Consider the following 19,125-nt stretch of genomic DNA (forward strand, 5'->3'; position numbering starts at 1 on the left):
GTAACTGTCTTCATCTCTTTCTGTTGCTTCGGCACCATCATCTCCCTCTTCTTGTTTCCAAGAAACTAATTGCCTAGGCTGGTCACAGTATAAAGAGCGAAAACTGTTTGTTTTGACTTCTGGCCACGTTTCTTCCCACTCTATACTGCTTTGCACTACTCCATTTTCCACTCCACATCTCCTGGAGGCGACGCTCATTGACCTAAATAAAATACTTGGTTGAAAATTTTTGTCTCCATCTCCACCTTGGTCTTAGTCCCAGCGCATCCCCCCCTGTCTCTGTCACTCCTGGTCCTTTGTCTCTGGCTGATGTATCAGGCAATGTTTTGTGCTTTGTAGTTTTGCTGTTTCACTTTCACACAGTCCCCATTTTTCTTTCACTATTCTGTTACGATTCCCGTTATCGTTATCACATTTGATGCTACGTTACTTTCGCAGCTTTCCCCCTGCTCTCTCACTACTTATGCTTTTGTTTCTTTTTCTGTGTGTGTGTGTTTGTGTGTCTGTCATTTCTGTCAGCATAACGAAAGAATGAAAAACGCTGCTAGTGCCACTTGCCATTTGCCACCTGCTGCCCCCTTATCCAAACAGTCCATCTATTCCCTCCCCTCCCCACTTCCCACTCCCATTACCAACTATGTACAATAGCCTGCCCATCCTTTTACTCATTCAGTCAGCCATTCACAACACTTATTCATTCGTGAGCTTTTTTCCACCATTACCATGCAGACTTCTGCCCCGTGCACGTTTTCCTTGATTAATCAACATTTTCAATTTATGGCACTCGCTAAGGGGGGTGCTGACGGTTCGCTAAGGGATGGCTGAGTGGCTGACGGGACGGTGGGAGAGGGGAGGGGGGAGAGGATGAGTAGGAGAAAAGCAAAACTGTTTACTCACTTCAGTAGAGTAGTGTCAAGCTGATAAAATGCCCTTACTTTTGCCTTACTCTGCCCTCACCATTAGCCGTACCCTTGATCACACTCTGCAGCATAGTGGGTCATAGTGTCAAGAAAATAGTAAGACGAGGTTAGCAAGATCAGATTATAGATTTAGATTAATGGCAATGATTCAGCATTAATCGAAAAATTTGTTATTTCCTAGGGATCTGCCAGCCGTAGCTCCGTTTCTAATAACTCTGTAGTCTATAATAATTTTCAACATTTTATGGATTGATTTCGAACCACTGTTTCGGTCTGTTTGTTGGCGTAGCAACTACGTGCTGTTGGTGGACTCTCAGGGGATTTGAAGCAGCTAAATTCCATGCTGTGCCCCTGCCATGCCGAATGCTCTAGATGAATGGGTGAATGGTGGTAGATGATGAGAGGGGATGGGATGGGGAGCGTAAATGGGTAGAGCAAAGTCGTTTGGTATTGCGACTAGGACTATCTCTGCGTATGACTGCCATAAAATTCAACTCACATCCAACGGAGCTCCACTCCTCGTTTGGTAATAACCGTCAGGCGGCAATTGCAGACTGAGAGTTTCTTTTCATTTTTTGGAAAATGTATATACTCTTGCCAGCTCTCTCTCTCTCTCAATCTCTCTCTCTTTTGCTCATCTGCCTTTGAGTGGCCCGCATAATGGCCATGTTAATGTAACAAGGCAGGACGGCGAATGAGGCTTAACCATTTCATTGTAAAACACATCGCACAGACACACAAAGTGTCCGGAGTTTATCTGTCCGTGTCTATGTCTGTGTCCGTGTAATTGCAGTACAGTCAGACACATAAACCGGATTAGGGCACAGATTGTAAATAATATGGCTAAGCTGAATGTCAAAAACATACACACAGAGGCAGAAAGTGTCAGAGAGAGGCAGAGCGATAGCTGTGAATGCGGTTGAGGGAGATGGAATGTGACTAAACACCTGACTGAGCACCTGTCTGCCGCAAAGACGCACTCATTATGGTCCATAAATAGAGCAGACACCTGTCCAAGGAAGACTCCTGCACAGTGGCTGCCAAAATGGCCATCCAATGGTGAGGTAGGGATTCTAGGTGCCGGATAATGCATCCAAATGCCACACGCAGAAATGCTCTCCTGACAGTTGGAAAAATCTGACTAGGAGCTTGTTCTGGTTAAGACTGCTTTCGGCCACAGCTCTGACGAGAGCTCCTTTACCGGGAAAATTTGTGGCTAAGAGAATCTTTATTTGCTGTTGTTTGCTGTAAGGGCAAGGGCAATCTTGATGCCACCCTTTCCTGGTCGGAAACTATTAAACTACTAAACTATTTCGAGCTCAAATATACGTGTAGTTTTCATATCTTTAACGAACATTCCATGATTGATGAAAAAATTTTTCTTTACTTTGCCTTTTCCAAGCGGAAGAAATTACTCTTGCGGCATCTCCTTTAAAACCAGTTCCTGTTCGTCTATATTGTATGCCACAAGTACTGACATGTTGATTGACTATTCCCTCTCTTTCTATTTGTATCTCGAAAGTTCTTCACGCTCCCCGAAAGTATGCTAAACAAATGTGTATCTCTACTGCTCAAACTTAATCACATGCAAACCAACATACTCACCCCAAAGCTTTCAGCATTGACTAACGATTTGGTTGTTTTTCTTTTTGTGTGCTTACAGATTATGCCAGCCATGTGCCACACCATCTCCGTGTGGCTAACTCTAGCCCTGGCCGTACAAAGGTAAATATGTAATTAGGCCAATAAAAGTGGGCCCGCACCTCTACGGTACCGGTACCATGGACATGCTTAAGATGTAACTGAATAAATGCCTAACACACTACCTTACTGACTGACTGACTGACTCGTTGACATGTCAATGGTGGCAATAAATCAGTTTTTGTGTCGTCGTCGCATTCTGCGTAAAAATAAAATGTCAATGCCTCCTCGCCTTGGGCGTTAAAATTATGCCGAGTGGAAGTCTGTGTGCGCGGGAGAGCAAACAAACAAATGGCTTCACCTTGGCCTGGTCCTGGTCTTTCTACTGATGTCGATGCTGAGGCTGATGCTTTCACAGTCAACGCTGCGTATGAGCAAAGTGAGTTACACATTAAGCTGGCAGCTGACAGGCAAGACATAACGGACATTACAGACATCTCGGAGAACAGACAATCAATCGATTGATAGGGAATTTTCTTTTCCCCTGCCTCTGAAACTGACTGTCATTTATTTTTGGGGGGGCTGACACAGAAAGTGATGCGCATGCCAATTGGCCAGCTACTAATGTTGACCCATCGGGTGCCATAAATAAGCCAACTAATGCACAAGCTGACGATCGTCGGGCAAGAGCCTCTAACTATTTTTAAAAAAAATACCTAAATGCATACAATAAAGAATATATAGCCTTCATGGGGTCGTAACTATACAAGCTCGGGTATAAAATAAAACAATGGACAATGGAACAATATACTAATTTCAAATAGGCAACATACATTTCAAGTCATCTCCAGGACTCGGTCCACTTTTCTCTTCACCTTCTATTGGGAATCTTCTAGGTAAGCATAGTTCCCTACATTTGTAAAACATAGCGATAAAATCGTAGAAACTATAACTTATGAGCTGTTTACGCCAAAAAAGAGCTCTTAAAGATTTTAGAGAGCCCATCGTAACTTTTGTAATGAGACAAATGAGAGATGTCATGAGAGATTTGCTTGCTACGAATATATATGGAAATGATTTCTCCTCTAGCCCTTGACATTCTGGTAGTAATTATGATATCCTCAGCAAGGGTATAGAAGGGGATAGAAACCGTGACACAGGGCCCCTGTTTGACAGGGTCTGGCCGAATCCTCTTGAAAATCGGCCAACGCATTTTTATACCCGTACTCAAAAAAGAGTTAAGGGGTATATTAGATTTGTGGTAAAAGTGGATGTGTGTAACGCAGAGAAAGAAACGTTTCCGACCCCATAAAGTATATATATTCTTGATCAGCATCAATAGCCGAGTCGATATAGCCATGTCCGTCTGTCCGTCCGTCTGTCCGTCTGTCCGTCCGTCCGTCAGTCCGTCTGTCCGTCCGTCCGTCTTGATGAGCGCCTAGATCTCAGAGACTATAAGAGCTAGGGCAACCAAATTTGGTTTCCAGACTCATGTGATATCCCACTGTTACAAGTGTATTTCAAAATTTCGCCCCGCCCTCTTCCGCCCCCACAAAGAACGAAAATCTGTGGCAGGCACATTTTTAAAGATACGATAAAACTAAAAACGCAGTATCGTAGAGAATGCCCATATCTACCAGACTGCTGAATCTGAATCAGATCGGTTCATAATTATAGCCAGAATGACGAAATTAATTTTCAGTTGCTTCCCCTGCCCCCTCCTGTCCACGACAACACAACTCATTTTCCTTCTCGCTCGCACACTCTGCCGCGTTCAGTGCGCGAGCAACCCCTAGCGGAGAGGATGTAGAATCTGAATGGTACATCTATAATCTACATGTTAGATGTAAAATATACATTGTATATGTAGATAACAGATGTAGCAAAAAAATGTAAAATATAAAATTTTTTTTGTAATTCTAAAATTCTAAAAAATCATATGCTTAAAAATGTAAATACTGACTGAGTACGGGTATAAGTAGAGTCGCGTCTTTAGAAGCGACTCACACGTTCCTTCTCGTTCTATTAACTTATGTGTGGGATCATAAATTTAACAGCTTTGCAAATAAATTTGCCAACAGCAGAACCCCATTCTAGAGTCGAGTACCGAAAAAAATTATATGAGAATGGTCATAAATATTTGCGCCATTATGCGACTTTGGGCCGCTTCTAAGTGGTCACCAGGAAAGAGGGAACTTGTATGTGTAATTTTGTTCGTTGCGTGGTGGCTTTCAGCATCGCCAAATAGCTAAAAAATATACGAGTAGATGTTAACGCAGGAGGTACAGAAATGGGTAGTGTACAGAGAATCGACTCTGGACAGGACCCTAGCTTTCTAAAAAGCATTGAAAATTGCCGAAGGAAAAATATCGCGATAAAAACATTCAACATTTATTTTTATTACTGTTTTTGTTGTGAACTTATTGTATTTCAAGTGTTTTTATGGCCTTTGTCGATGGTATAGTAGGACAATGGGAGAGACGATGGTTGAGAGTGGGCAAGGGTGAGGGTGGGTACCGGGTACCGGGTATGGATAATGCTGTCAAGTGCCTCGGATGAACTGACTGAGTGAGTGAGTGACGCTCTCCATAAAAAATCATATTGCACAAATTTTTTTATACACAAATTTGCTCCTTTCCTTTTTTATTTATTTATTTTTTGTTTTTCAAAAACTCGCAGCATTGGCATCCTTTTTAAGTGGTGGTGCTGGAATATCCATTGAAGCAAGTATGTATGGGGAAAGGTCCTCCTCCTGCCCATTGACTGAAAATATGTAAAACTTTAGTTATGAAACACAAGTATGCTGGAATGCGTTAGATTAGGCTAATAGGATAAATCAATCAACATTTCAATCTGTCTGTCTGTCTGAAGTGGAGCTCAGAACTGAGCTCAAGTGAAAGGTCATTCTGGTCGAATGAATAAATCAAAAAATTAAATTAATAGTTTTTACTGTAATTTTTCCACAGATAGTTTTTCTTAAATTTATCCCTTTCCATTTTGAAAACCTTTAAACCACTATCCCATCAAAATTTCAACTTGATTACACATCTCATATAAACGCTCTCAAAAACCCAGTGAGATTTGAGCGGAGATTCCTCCATTAAGAATAGCTTGTCCAGCCCAGTCGTCCTTCGTCTTTTGTTTGGATTCCAATTGCCGTTACCGTTGCTTTCAACTTTAATAAAATCCGCGCTTGACAAAGGTTCAATAAAAGATTGATTGAAAAACATTTTCAAGTGCCTGCGCGATGGGCGTGGCCATAATTATGCGCATAAATTAGCCCAAAGCCGAGGACCTTGAGCATTCCCATCCCCTCCTTTTTCCTCCCATTTTTGAGCATCAAAGCTCGTTCGCTTCTCTGAGATTCTGATTGGGTGGTGGAAGACGTGGGGCTCAGTATTCTGGCCTAGGGGATTCTTACCAACTATAAAGCGGCCTAAAAGCCGTTAAGAAATTTTTCCGAATCTCCACAAAGACGACTTCAGCTCTGACAGATATGGGTGCGAAATCGACACAGAGTGATGGAAATTTACTCAAATTATGAAATTATAAGGCACCAACTTAATTAGCTTTTCAGATTGCCTTTGATTGCTTCTTTCCCAATTTCAAATGGTTCTCTTCCCTCCACATCTCCCATCTCAAGGCCGTTGAGGTGGAGTGCTGTCAAGGATTTGGCAAATTCGTTGTCACCACATTGCGATCGTAAATTCGCACCTTAGAAATTGGTTTTACTTCTTCTGTGTTGACGTTGTCATGGCTATACAATTATATTAGGAAAATGCGTTTAGAAGCACAGGCTCGTTCTCAGGCTTTAATATCCCAACACGGCCAAAAGATGAAGGCTGATTGGGGGCACGAATTGTGTTTGTATCTTTAAATAAAAGCGCATTAGCCCAGGCGACAGTAAATGCCAGCCAGATTATGTCCAATGGAGTTTGCTGCTCGTACTCGTATATTTGTTTGCCTTAGTTCGGTAGTTCTATTTCACAAATATCAAATAAAGCGCTCAACGCTTGGCACCTGAAATTTTTTCGATTTTTTAATGGTTTTTCTAAATGATTCCTTATTAAGCACTAATGGCAATCTATCATACAGTTTGATGGCTGGATGGTCACCCCGCAATGTGCTTTGAAAGTGCCAACACTGTTGATTCAATTAAAAATTTCATAGAATGTCATGGAATATGATTTAGCGAGTCAGCAGATGAGTCGCTGTTCAGAATTTCCTGCCTGAAGGACAGAGACAGGACAGTAGCTTAGGCATGCAAAATACAGTAAAATACAATCTTTTTCACTCTCTATTTCACAGATATATCTACGTGTGCCACGCCCCCATGGCACGAACCTGGTGCACCATGCCGAGGGTGAAGCGTTGCACTGTGTACATCGCCCTGCTGGCGTTCCTACACCAGCTGCCACGCTTCTTCGACCGCACCTACATGCCCCTGCAGATCGAGTGGAATGGAAATGAGACGGAGGTGTGCCACCTGGAGACGTCCATGTGGGTGCACGAGTATATCGGTATGGATCTTTATTACACGAGCTACTACCTGTTCCGGGTGCTGTTCGTGCACCTGCTTCCGTGCATTATCCTGGTGACGCTCAACATCCTGCTTTTCTCGGCTATGCGGCAGGCCCAAGAGAGGCGGAAGCTGCTGTTCCGCGAGAACCGCAAGAAGGAGTGCAAGAAGCTGCGAGAGTCCAACTGCACCACCCTGATGCTGATCGTGGTGGTGACCGTGTTCCTCATCGCCGAAATACCCATTGCCGTCGTCACGGCCATGCACATCGTGAGCTCGCTGATCATCGAGTTCCTGGACTACGGCATTGCCAACATCTTCATAATGTTGACCAACTTCTTCCTGGTGGTTAGCTACCCGATCAACTTTGGTATATACTGCGGCATGTCGCGACAGTTTCGCGAAACATTCAAGGAGATATTCCTCGGCAGGATCATCGCCAAGAAGGACAGCTCCACAAAGTACTCGATTGTCAACGGCCCCCGCACCTGCACCAACACCAACGAGACCGTCCTATAGTAATTGGTGATGTTGGTGCCGCGTCGTGGCAGCAGCGATCAGCATCGCACCACCGCCGTACGCACCGCCCATGCCAAAGACCGGTACAGTACGCAATGTGGCGTGAGCGGGACGCCACAGCACCAACATCTGCTCCAGCATTACCAGCAGCGACGCGTAAGCAACATGGACATCATAACCGAGGAGCGAAATGTCTAAAAATATGTAAATTATGTAGCAAGCAAAGCCCTCGGTTTCAGGGAGAGATCATACTACAAAATCAGTTAAATAAACCCAAATGGGTCCAAACTATTAAAAATTTCAAAATCCAAAAACTTGATGGATCTTCAAGCCGATTCAAGGGAAAATTCTTTTTGCATTCAAACCAAAACCCAAATACAATCAAAATATATACAAAGCACATACATACATATGTAAAAATAATCGAATGTTCAATGTCTATTGCAGTTGCAGTTAAAGTTCCGTTCCCCCAATAGAGTCCCAATAGAGTTTCTCGCCTTCAGATCTGTATGTGTATTTGGTTTTTGTGTATTGATGTTAATTTTGATGTCAATTTCGTAATCTGCATTGATTGATCAGGTTAAGGCAATATATCGTTCTATGCACGCATTACAAGTGTTAACCACAACCCAGTGCACTGCAGTGTCTAGGTTTAAGGATGGAGTACCTCTGAGAATATGGGAGAGACTTGAGTGGTGATATCTGCCCAGAGCAGGCGAGAGCTGAGGCGGAAACGTAATAATAGATAATACAATAAACATAAGATCAAATAATTAGGCTAGATTCAGAATTAGCTACAGGAAACTCAATCCCCAAGCCACGTCCCACAGAGAACCCCGCTAATATAAGAAATCTGAAGAAAATTAAATATTCATTAACAAATAGAAGTAATTTAAGTGTCTGTCTGAATATTAAAGCAACGCTTAAGTAAACCTTTGGCGCAACTTTTGGAGCGACATTTGTAAAGTATTTTTGTTGTTCGGATCATCCTTAAGTGAAGGCTTATCATAAGGACATGGACACGAGTGGCACTTGTTTAAATCTGTAAGCCTTTGAGCCCCAGAGCTTATCGATTTAAATGAACCAGAAACACAGCACTACAGAATAGAATACGCGGAGCAAAGATGAGCCCCCGACTTTTAGCTCACATCAGTCATAGCGAATTTCCAATTGGACTACTCGTATATAAGTGTTTTTTTGCTAGTGCTAGGAACCAGAATAAACCATAACGTTTCAATGTTGATATGTGTGTACAAGTATTTTAAAATTACAATTACAATTGCAGTTTCCAATTTCAATGTTTTAGACTTATGACAAAACTAGAGGATTTAATAAAGAGCAAAGCAAAGCAAACCAACTAAAACTAAAAAAGAAACAAACACTAGGAGTACTCCGTATAACTACAGAAAACATAAAATTCGCTATAATATTGTCTTTGGTATAACCATTACTAAAATTTTGTCTGTCTGAATGGAATGTTAACTACTTATACAACATACTACTTACAAATTTAGCTTTGGAAAAAAGCTGCGTTCGGGTTTTATTTCATCTGATTACTTGTACAGTGCTCGGACTCGTTTTTTCTGTATTTACATACATACGTACAAATGTTTGTATATACATAACATATTTATTTTGACGGTGCATTCAATATTGAATAAACAAACGGTTTATATGTCACAAAAAATCTATTGCGTTTGGGTTTTTATTCCAGTTCTAAAAATCGAAATACTATTTTTTATACGCAGAGCTATTTGTAGAGCGAACGCTCCTCTCATGTGGCCAGAAAATCTATAACTGATCTAGGAAAAGCGATCTAGACAGCTACATTTTCGGCATCAATTATGATATCTGCTATGAAAGTATGTAGCTATTAATCGACCTCGATTCGGGTAAGCTGTGGTGTGGGTGTGGCTGTGGCTCCGTTAATATAACTGACAGCGCGAACTTGTACCAGGCCGCAGCGACTTACAGCCATAGGCCTGACGAAAGGGATCGAAGCTGGCCATTACGTCATTGACCCGCTTCCTGTCGCTGCCGTGCTCCTCGCTGTCCTCCAGGTTCCTGTCATCCGAGCAGAAAAACTGTGCAAAATTAAAAAAGAAGAGCTGCTTTTGAGCCGGTGTGCTCCGGGCAGGGCTCCCCGCCTCGAAGTAGGCACTATAGGCCAGATCGAGGCCATTCAGATCGGCGAACTTTTCGTCTACGAACAGTCCGTGACGGCGTTGCAGGCAGAATACCTGGGACAAGTACCGTCGACTCGTGATCAGTGAAATGCCCATTGACCTGTTGGGCCGACCGCGCGCATCGTAGTGCACATCGACGGGCGCAAAGCCGTGCGAGAGCTCATGCCCCAGAATGAAGCCCAGGGAGCTGTAAGTGAGAACCTGGCGTTGCTCAGGGCGGAAGAGGGGGGCCTCCAGCAGGGAGAGCGGCACGAGCAGCGCATTCGCCATGGGCATGAAGAAGGGAGAGGCATAGCTACCGTAGCCATGCACCTTGACCGGATGCAGGTCGTACTTGGTGGCAGGATCTACCTCCTGGACCCGCGAGTGCTCCATTACGGTCAGCAGGTTGCCAAAGTAGTCAGAGGCGTTGATCCGGAGCTGCTCGTAGTGCTGCTCCAAGCGCTGCTCCACAGACTCCACGGCCTCTGCGCTGGGAAGAATGCTCAGCCGCAGACTCATTCTCTCCAGCTTCTCGAGAAGGAAGCGCTGTGTTGCCGCCGAGAACTTGTTGCGATTGGCCCGTAGTTTCAAGCTAAATTGCTGCTTCAGCTCTCCGAATAGCACCTGCAGCGTGCCATTGGCCTGCATATGGGGATGGTGCTGCTCCACCAGCCAGACGGCGGCGTGGGTGATGAACAGGCGGGCCTGGGCAGCGCACTCCAGTCGGGTGAAGCTCCATGGTGCCCGTTCGCCATCGCGGTGCAGTGATCGAAGAAGCAGATAGTGTAGGAGGAAGCGCGGGGGCTGGCTGGCCAGGTGATGCGACAGATGCGTAATGTACAGAATGTCAGTCTCGAAGGTGGGCCAAGGCAGCATCCAGTAGGCTGGAACCGGGAACGGCACCTGCGTACCCGTATTGTCGGTATTCAGTGTCCAGCAAACAGCATCCTTGGCCTTAACCTTGACGGTAATCGCCTCCTCCAGGTCCTTTACCTTTTTCCACACCTCATCTGGGGTCTCCTCTGGGAAGGGTAGCCTGCGCCAGAGCTGGTCAAACTGCTCCCGGCTCAAGGGCTGGTACAAGGACGCGTTTCGATCGCCCTCGGCCGAGGGGCGTAATATAAGCTGCGCCCAAACCGACGGCAGGTTGCTGTCGGTTATCTCTAGAAGAACATCGGCCTGGAATAGAGCCGTCAGGGCCACGGACAGCTCGTTGCCATCCAAATCGGTCATCCGACATAACCTTAGGATAAACTCCGCCGAGGGCGTCGCCTCGAGTGGTTTCCGGCAGGCGGTGTAGTAGTCCCGCAGAATTCGCACAAAGCGGGGCTCCTTAGGGGCGCCTTGGGGCATTGTCTGGTCAAGCAGCTTGACCAGCTTCCCGTGATACACATGGTCCAGCTTGTCGATCACACTGCGATAGGGTCGACCTTGGTGCGTATGCATCCAGTTTCCGCAGGCATACTCATAGAAATCTGTACAGGGGTTCGCCAGACGGTTCATGTGGCGTCTCAAAGAGTCTGGCAGCTGGGCCCGCTGGCCCAGGCGCGGGCACGGGCCAAAGAGGATTGCCATCAACAGCAGCATCTGGAAATCGATCGCACGCATCTTGACCGAGAGTCGCTGTCAAACTGAGCTGATTGTTTGCGCGACACTTTTCAGAGCCATTCTACGGAGAGGTTGTGTTTTGGGGTTATCTCTAGAAGCGGGGAAGCCCGCCCAGCATGGCAGAGCATTCGGCTTTGCGAACTCAAGATCACTGATCGACCGAGTGTTCACTTCTAGAGTAAAATCTGATCTGGCTTTTAATGGGACAGAATTGATAAAACGGATTATGAATCGAGTAAAAATAATAACAGAATCTATTACGCGTCGTATAAAGTTTGAAGAAGTGTCCGGAATCTGTAGAAATTTGAGACCTACTAACCAGGATATTTTTGGGTTTTAGATTGAAAAGCTTTGGAATGTTTATAGAACAGGACAAGAATCTTTGGCTGGAGTTATTATTTTCTGTCCAAAAAAATATCCAGAAATTAGAAATCTCCGAAATTAGAGCACCCCAGGAACAAAGTGGTTCTAATATCCGTAAAGTTGCGTAAAGTTATCTGTAAAAACGTGCAGCTGCAAAGTGGAAGAAAAACAGTTTACCTTTCAGAGCTCTAAACTTCTCAGGAGTATAAAACTTTAACTCTCAGGAAAAATTGTCAATGACGGCGCGCAGTGGGGCCTCAGCCGAGAAGAGGTGGCAAAAGTCCTTTTCTGAGCGCTCGAATCTGAAAGAGGATTTTTCAAGGATTTTGAAAATGGAAATCTGAAGTTTAGTTTCGGAGATATGAGCATTCAAAGTTGACCACTTTCCAGTTAGCAGCATTTGCTCAATTTGTATGCGCTTCATCTCTCAGGGCAAATAAAAAGTAAACTTAACTATGGCATGTATGGTTATTGTTTTGGTATTTACTTTTTAGGTGTATTTATTGGTAGAATTTATCAATAAACCAAAGTCGTGGAACAGAAATCGCGAAACTTTCCCCACATTTGTGGGGAAATTGTGGCTAACAACTCTGATATAAATTTGGAAGCTATTGAGCCTAGAATACGTTAACCGGGGTGCCATGTGTCCTTGGCCTTGGCTTGGAAGAGATGGCAGCAATTTATAATGCCTGCAGTATGAAATGAGGGAGAGCCAAAATGTGCAATATGTGGGAGAATTAACACCAAAGAATGTAAAATTTTAACCCATTTTGGAAAGTTGTGGGGGGACAGGCTGTAGGCAAAGGAAAAGGCTGCACAAGCCTCATTTTTTTTCACTCAAAATTGATTGACGCCATCGAGACACACACACTCACCCACACACATAAACTGACGCGCACAAAAACACGCACAAACAGGCATACTCACACTCCACAGACAGCATCACGAGAGGAGAGTAGACAATGAGAGGGCAACAGATAATCAATCAGAAAGCAGCTTATTGGCTTTTCAAAATGCGTCTTACAAAATAAATAAAAGTCAAATCGAAAATGTGGCGTTTTATGCTATACCCTAGTTCCTATCCCTGTCCCCTGCCCTGTGTCCACATTCACCACGAATAATTCACTGGAATGATTCTAGTGATGTCCCCTTCTTAGCTGTTCGCTGGTCCAGGGGCCAATGAGCACAAACAACAACCAGTCAACTTCAATCCGATTGGGACCGAAAGACAGTTGGTCTGTTGGTCTGCTGGTCCACTGCCTGGCCCCGACCTAATGCCAATTTAATACTGCGTGTGGCTTATGCCTGTCTTTATTTCTTGCTCCCCATCTTCCACTCTCTCCTCCCGTGTGAATCCGTGCATACAGGCATGTATTTGGGTTTGTGCTAAGCCCCTTCATAAGAACAAAGTATCGGCAGATGTACACACGAGTACAAGTATCTTGGCTTTCGGCGTTTTGCTGCCGGCTTTTTCAGCCTTTGCTAATTAAATTTACATCCGCACATAAAAAATTAAGTTGACTCGATATATTCAATATAGGATCAAATGCCTTAGGACCTGAGGTCACGTAGGATGATCGTTGTCATATAAGTATGTACTTACTGTGTAGGCCTGAGATCTTTGTTTTTACTTTAAAAACTGTAGTTGCTGTTGTTAGCCTACTCTACATTATCTGAAAATTAAAATGATTCAAAGTCCTCCCCTCAGACCGAACACAAGTGACTGAAACTCTGGGAAACCCATCTGCCCTGCGGTCCACTGATTTTCTGTTGTTTTACAATTAATTGTCGCCATTCTTGTTGTGACCTCATTACATAATTCACACGTGCGAAACATAAACAACTGAAAGCTGGAACTAATGAAACAAAATTATGCTAAAATACAGTGGCTTGAATTGACTTTTCTACCATGTACATATTCCCCAAAAAAAACCAGTGTGCCCATTTTTTTTTTAGATTAATTTTTAATAGAACCCTGTTACCTATGCCACCCACTTATAAACATATTCTGTTCTAGGCTCGAATCAATGTTCCCGCTATTATTGTTAGTGATTAGTGTTGATTAGAGGAAAAGTGCAATCATGGTTGGCGATAACTGCCTGTCATCCATCATTCTTAAATAGTCAAGGCATGACAATCGAGTACTAAGGCCACCGAGTACCATCGAGTACTAACACCCCTTCATAGCCAAGTGGCAAATTATGACCCGTACTTTCGATCCAACATAGGATCTGAGCTTGGTTCATAAACTAAGAACTCCATTGACATGCATGGTGTTCGAGAGGGTGCGGACACCACAGGAGAAATGGATACGCACGCAATCCCCACAGGCGGTGGTCCGCCATTAGCCTGGCCTGCCCCTATAACCGTTAATGTCCCTACGAGTATATGGCGGAAATGGACAATCACGGACGGACGGACGGACACCCACACGGCCGGACATCTGTCACGAACCGAAACAATCAAAGATGTTCCTAATTTATGAATCAACGCAATTAGCTTTAATAACCTACTGCTGCTGCTCTTTTCCTCGCCGCAGCTCAGTCCAAAATTATCTAAACATATGTATCCGAATGTGGGCGTGGTTGACTCAACATTTCACCTTCATTCGCATTCATTAAGTGGGAACGAAATGACAAACGGTTTCAGCAAGTGTTCAACAGTTGGAGCTGATTGCCCATGCATTCGAAAAACAAAAAATCGAATAAATTTAAAATTTAAATTTAAATCTGAAGTGGAATCGGAATCGGGGTACACTGAAAAACTAACCGTACAGTATACAAACATGTAGACATTGAGGTATTCGGGTCGGGAGCTGGCAATTCGACATGATTGACACATAACGTGAAGCGAAAGCAAGCCGATCATTGCAAATGTATGTGTGTTACACAGACACAAAAAAATATTATTGTGTGTTTTTAAGATACAAAAAGTGATTGTGCACCATTGGTGCCGCACTTTTAACGAAGTCCTTGTGCTAAATGTGGAAAAAAAACAATTAAAACGCGACACAGAAATAGGCTGGATAATTCAAACAATTTTAATACATTTCTTTAGCAATGATCGAAATCTACCGCAATGCCACTACGCCGGACAAGCTTCTGTATAAATATACTTGATGATACATACCCCAACCTGGTAATTAAACGCACAGTCTCGACCCCAGCTGGATTTCTTATATTCGAATTTGGTTTGATTAAGAGACAGGAGCATTTTAATTAAAGCAGCCATGTCAATGGCAACGAAACCTACCTCCGGGGAACAACAGAAACAAGAAGTTTTAGCATTTTGCTGATGAATTGTACAAGTTACCAGGAAAATTATTTCAGCGTTGTCGGCGTGCCCAACCCCCTGCCACATCCTTTCTGGCACAGTTCGCGACAAGTTCGCGTTGATGATGATTGTTATTTCCAGTGTTTCGAAAACTTTGGCCTGTTTCGCGGACACCGTTGCGTATGTATAGTGTGTGTAATTCAATAACTTTCAGCTCGAAATGAAAACCAAAACAATGACGCATTCGTCATGCCTCTGCCTCGCCTCGAGTGCTGTCGTATCTCGTGTTTGATGCCAGTCCTCTCCTTTGTTATTGTCGAGCGACTTGAATATGCAATTTCAGTCAATTTGCCCCTGCCATCTATCAATTAATTAGTGCTTCATGAAAAGTTAGATACGCTTTCCAGGATTCCAGAAACTCGGACAAATAAATATGAACTCCCATCGACTAAGACCCTCCTCCACACAATTGTAATTTGAGTTGATATTACTTTTTCGAGCTCCATCTCCTCCCACAGCCCCACAGTTCATCACAGTTGCCCCGTTCCCTCGTTGTCTGAGGTGATGTAAAAACCAGAGCAAACAAAAAGTCAACAACGATCATTAGTGGGGATTGGGATTTCCATATCTTGGAAATCGGTGCGGGGACATCGTACAGTTAATGATACCTGGAATTCGACATAAATAGAAACACGGAATCGAACAAACATCGAAAATTCGCGCAGTTTCAGAAATGTATTGATTATGAAAAGAAAATGAAAAGAATCAAAATATTTTTATTTTATTTATTTATAATTGTTTTTATTATTTTTCAGTTAAAGTTTGAAGCGGTTTTAGTTTATTACACAAATTAGGGATATGAAAAAAAAGAAAGTTTTGCTTTTGCAGTGATATATATGGACTATGGTTAGTCAGCAGCTGCGTGCACAGCATTAGGCAGTTAAAGTCGATCTAATGGGGAGTGGAGTGCGAGTGGGCCTGGTTGGGCGTTCAGTGGATGTTGACAGGTTAATGCAGGGCCGTTGCTTGTCGCCCAGTTGCATCTCTCCGCAGCGACGCTTGTCCGTGCGCAGCCAGTCTGAAAAGATTGTTTTTGTAGGTTATTTTTTAGGATACTCGTACATATGGTTGATATTATGGTGAGCGGTACTTACTGTTTCGCGGCTGGCTGTAGCAGTTCTGGTTGCGAAGCTGACAGTTGTTGGCCAGGATCTTGCACTTCCTGTTGTTGCGAGTCCGCACGCAGATCTCCTGCCTGGGCTGGGTTCTCCTGCAGACCACAGGACGTGCGGGGCAGGCTGCCCAGCAGGACCGCCTGTTGGAGGGACCGACAGCGCGCACGGTCCTGCAGTCAATGTCGCGGGTGTGCCGAATACCGGCAGGCTTGGCCTCGCGATTGGCCTGGATCAAGTCGCAGATGTTGTTGAAGCGCTGGCAGTCGCCCTGCGGTGTCCTGCCACAGACCCTGGGGCTGGTTCGGGAACAGACTGCTGCCGGGGAGCAGGGCCATGGACGGCCGGTGATCGGAGGAAGAGTGCTGATGGACCGCCTTGTGGTCGTCCCTGGGGTGACGCTAGTAAGGCCACTGGCCATGCAGATTAGAGCCACTCCTGAGATGGGAGAAAAATACTTTTATATCATTCTGTGCTGAATCCTTGAGGCATCTTTTTTATCCTTACCAAAAATCAGGGACAGTTGTTGGCTGTGCATTTTGCTTGCTGGTTGTTGATGGTTTGACTGTGCTGAAGGAGCTGTTGGCTCTGATACCTTTCGGGCCACCGCCCTAGCTATTTATAACAGCAGTAGGAGCGATGGCAACAATTACCTGGAAGAGAACTCCACACAATCCATCTGCGGCACGCGTCAGCTCTGCTATTGTTCAACGTGCGAGCACAACACATTAAGGCATTGACCCGATCGATATGGACAGAAAGACAGCTGCTAAATAACTGGAGCATCGGATACACACACGAACTTCATTAGGTAGCGATACAAGCTAGATTTATATTTGATGGCAGTCTAGAATGAGTAACTAATTTATTATTTCAGTTTTAATCGTATAAGTATGTAGATCAGGTTTAAGGTCACAGGAAATTCACGGTTTTTATTCCGCTACGAGAGTATGTGCTGGATTAGGGCCATTGCAATGGACCAATGCATTGGTACGAAAATATAAGTTCTCACAAGGAACCCCCAACGAATCGTGTCAAATTATTGTTGCACGATATATGTACTTATTCTAGTCATCTTGCCATGCGTGCAACAACAGCCGGTGCAAACAACAGAACAGATGGCAGGTGAAACGGGAGCAGGCGATCGACGAAAGCTATAAATACGCAACACCGCGAGCAAAATGTCATCAGTTAACCAACCAGTTGATTTAACAGAAGATCCGCTCATTAATCAAATTCGAATCATGTCCAAGCTCAGCATTTTCCTCCTGCTCGTCGCCCTGGTGGTGGCCATTGATGCCGATGGCGATAGCGATGTTGGCCGGCCCTGCGATGGCCGCTGCACCATCCGGGACCTGAATAGCCCGAGGCTCCTCTGCGTACGGGATCGCCGCACTAATACCTGTACCAAGCTGAGGGCTTGTCGTCTCCGCGAGCTTAACTGCCGCCGGCGCGACTCTGGCCTGACACCGCTCAAGGAGAGCTGCGTCACCCGATGCCGCAATATCAGGGGCGGCAGCGGCGTCAGCGGCCAGTGCGCCAAGCGCCTCCGCACCCAGTCGCCCCATTCCATAGACTCCAAGCAAGTGCGCGCATGTCGCAGTCGTCAGTGCATCGATGACAAGATCGCCGGCTGCTGGAAGGATCGACAGGGCGCCTGCATCTTGCAGACCCGTTGCGAGGCAAACCGCAGCAACTGCGTCAGGCAGTCCAACCAATGGATCCGCACTAGTCAGTGGCGTTGCCGTGGCAATGTCCAGGGTGGCGGAGCCCGCAGGTGCCACTCCCAGCCCATCATCATTAAAGATTAGGCACGGGCAGGGCAGTCCCTCGCTCCACTCCTTATTCGAACTCAAAACCCGAAGACCCAAGGCAAATTTAATCAAAAACTTATATTTTTCGCTCTTTTAATTGTCTTTTAAAATTTTAAATATTTACCCAAAAGTTTCCACGAAAATTAATCAACTTTCTCAACTATTCCAATTAATTTTTTTGTAAGTGTTCCGACGATGGTAAATCCTATTAGTGCCGGGATTAAAATTTTTTAGAAATCCATATCATTTCATGGCAATATTCATACCTATTCCAATAATTATTGATTATAATTAATGCTTAAGCATGCGTTATTTTGGAGGAGGCTGCTAGTGGGTTTCTAAAAGTTGAAAATGCTGATATTTACTTAACAATACGCAACATGGAAGCCATTGAACTTGATGGGAAAACGTATGAACATACACTGATAGAAAAAAGGCATAGTAAAAATAACTACAATCATATTTGAATTTAAAATGCCATTTTTAGATACAAACATAGTACAATTTAATAGAATTCACTTTGATTCAAATATAAATGTATTAAAAATGCTTTTTTAATACGGTCATATTTAATCTAAATACAAAACACTTCAAAATAACTATAATATATTAAATTTGTAGTAACATATTAAATTTAAATATGAAACATATTAAATTTAAATATGAAATATATTAAATTTAAATATTTCTATATTAATATCAAAATTTAAGTGAAAAATATTCAATTTCAATTCCGAAAAATAGTTTTCACATACTGACGGGCATGTGCTCATGCATGCATATATATTCGTTAAAAGGTGTAAACTACTGCCCAGGCCATACGCACCAATGATTCCGCTGACCTGCTTAACTGGTAAATGTACATAGTACTACATGTGTATGTGAATAAATCATGGACCTAGTCCTATACTGCATATGCGTATGCCCCAATCCAATCAGATAACCTTTGTCCGTAGCTGTTGAGTAAACGTTGGTTTAATTACAGCTCAGCTTTCATCACTGGAGACTGTTAAGTGGCTCCACATCCTAATCGTTCCACCGGATTACTTGCGACATTTGCTCTGGCCTTTTCCAAATGCAGCTGTAAATATTTAAATGGAATTACACATTTGCTGGATTGGCTGTGTC

The 19,125-nt window shown here is 44.0% G+C and overlaps 4 protein-coding genes across 9 annotated transcripts in view; 2 read left to right on the forward strand and 2 right to left on the reverse strand.

The window, feature by feature from the left end:
* The window catches only part of LOC111070138 (sex peptide receptor), a 51,315-nt gene extending 42,040 nt beyond the window's left edge, over positions 1–9,275 (forward strand). For all 6 annotated transcript variants that reach the window (XM_041594468.1, XM_022360474.2, XM_022360478.2 and 3 more), the window contains 2 exons: positions 2,584–2,645; positions 6,870–9,275. In XM_041594468.1, the coding sequence (XP_041450402.1) occupies positions 2,584–2,645; positions 6,870–7,599 (792 nt within the window). In that variant the 3' untranslated portion in view covers positions 7,600–9,275. The remainder of the gene's footprint in view (positions 1–2,583; positions 2,646–6,869) is intronic.
* Positions 9,276–9,524: 249 nt separating this feature from the next.
* LOC111070218 (endothelin-converting enzyme-like 1) lies at positions 9,525–11,375 on the reverse strand. The gene has a single exon (XM_022360609.2). It carries the CDS (start codon positions 11,373–11,375, stop codon positions 9,525–9,527), a length of 1,851 nt encoding a protein of 616 aa, XP_022216301.2.
* A 4,469-nt stretch (positions 11,376–15,844) lies between these two features.
* Positions 15,845–17,026, reverse strand: LOC111070215. Its single transcript, XM_022360608.1, has 3 exons — positions 16,691–17,026; positions 16,166–16,621; positions 15,845–16,089 (listed from the first exon to the last, which is right to left on the reverse strand). Exons 1-3 carry the CDS (start codon positions 16,719–16,721, stop codon positions 15,944–15,946), a joined length of 633 nt encoding a protein of 210 aa, XP_022216300.1. The 5' UTR covers positions 16,722–17,026; the 3' UTR covers positions 15,845–15,943.
* A 365-nt stretch (positions 17,027–17,391) lies between these two features.
* On the forward strand, positions 17,392–18,051 carry LOC111070229. The gene has a single exon (XM_022360620.2). The coding sequence runs from the start codon at positions 17,428–17,430 to the stop codon at positions 17,992–17,994; it is 567 nt and encodes a 188-aa protein (XP_022216312.1). The 5' UTR covers positions 17,392–17,427; the 3' UTR covers positions 17,995–18,051.
* Positions 18,052–19,125: the final 1,074 nt, after the last annotated feature.

This window comes from Drosophila obscura, unplaced genomic scaffold, assembly GCF_018151105.1.
Source record: "Drosophila obscura isolate BZ-5 IFL unplaced genomic scaffold, ASM1815110v1 contig_28, whole genome shotgun sequence".
NCBI lineage: Eukaryota > Metazoa > Arthropoda > Insecta > Diptera > Drosophilidae > Drosophila > Drosophila obscura.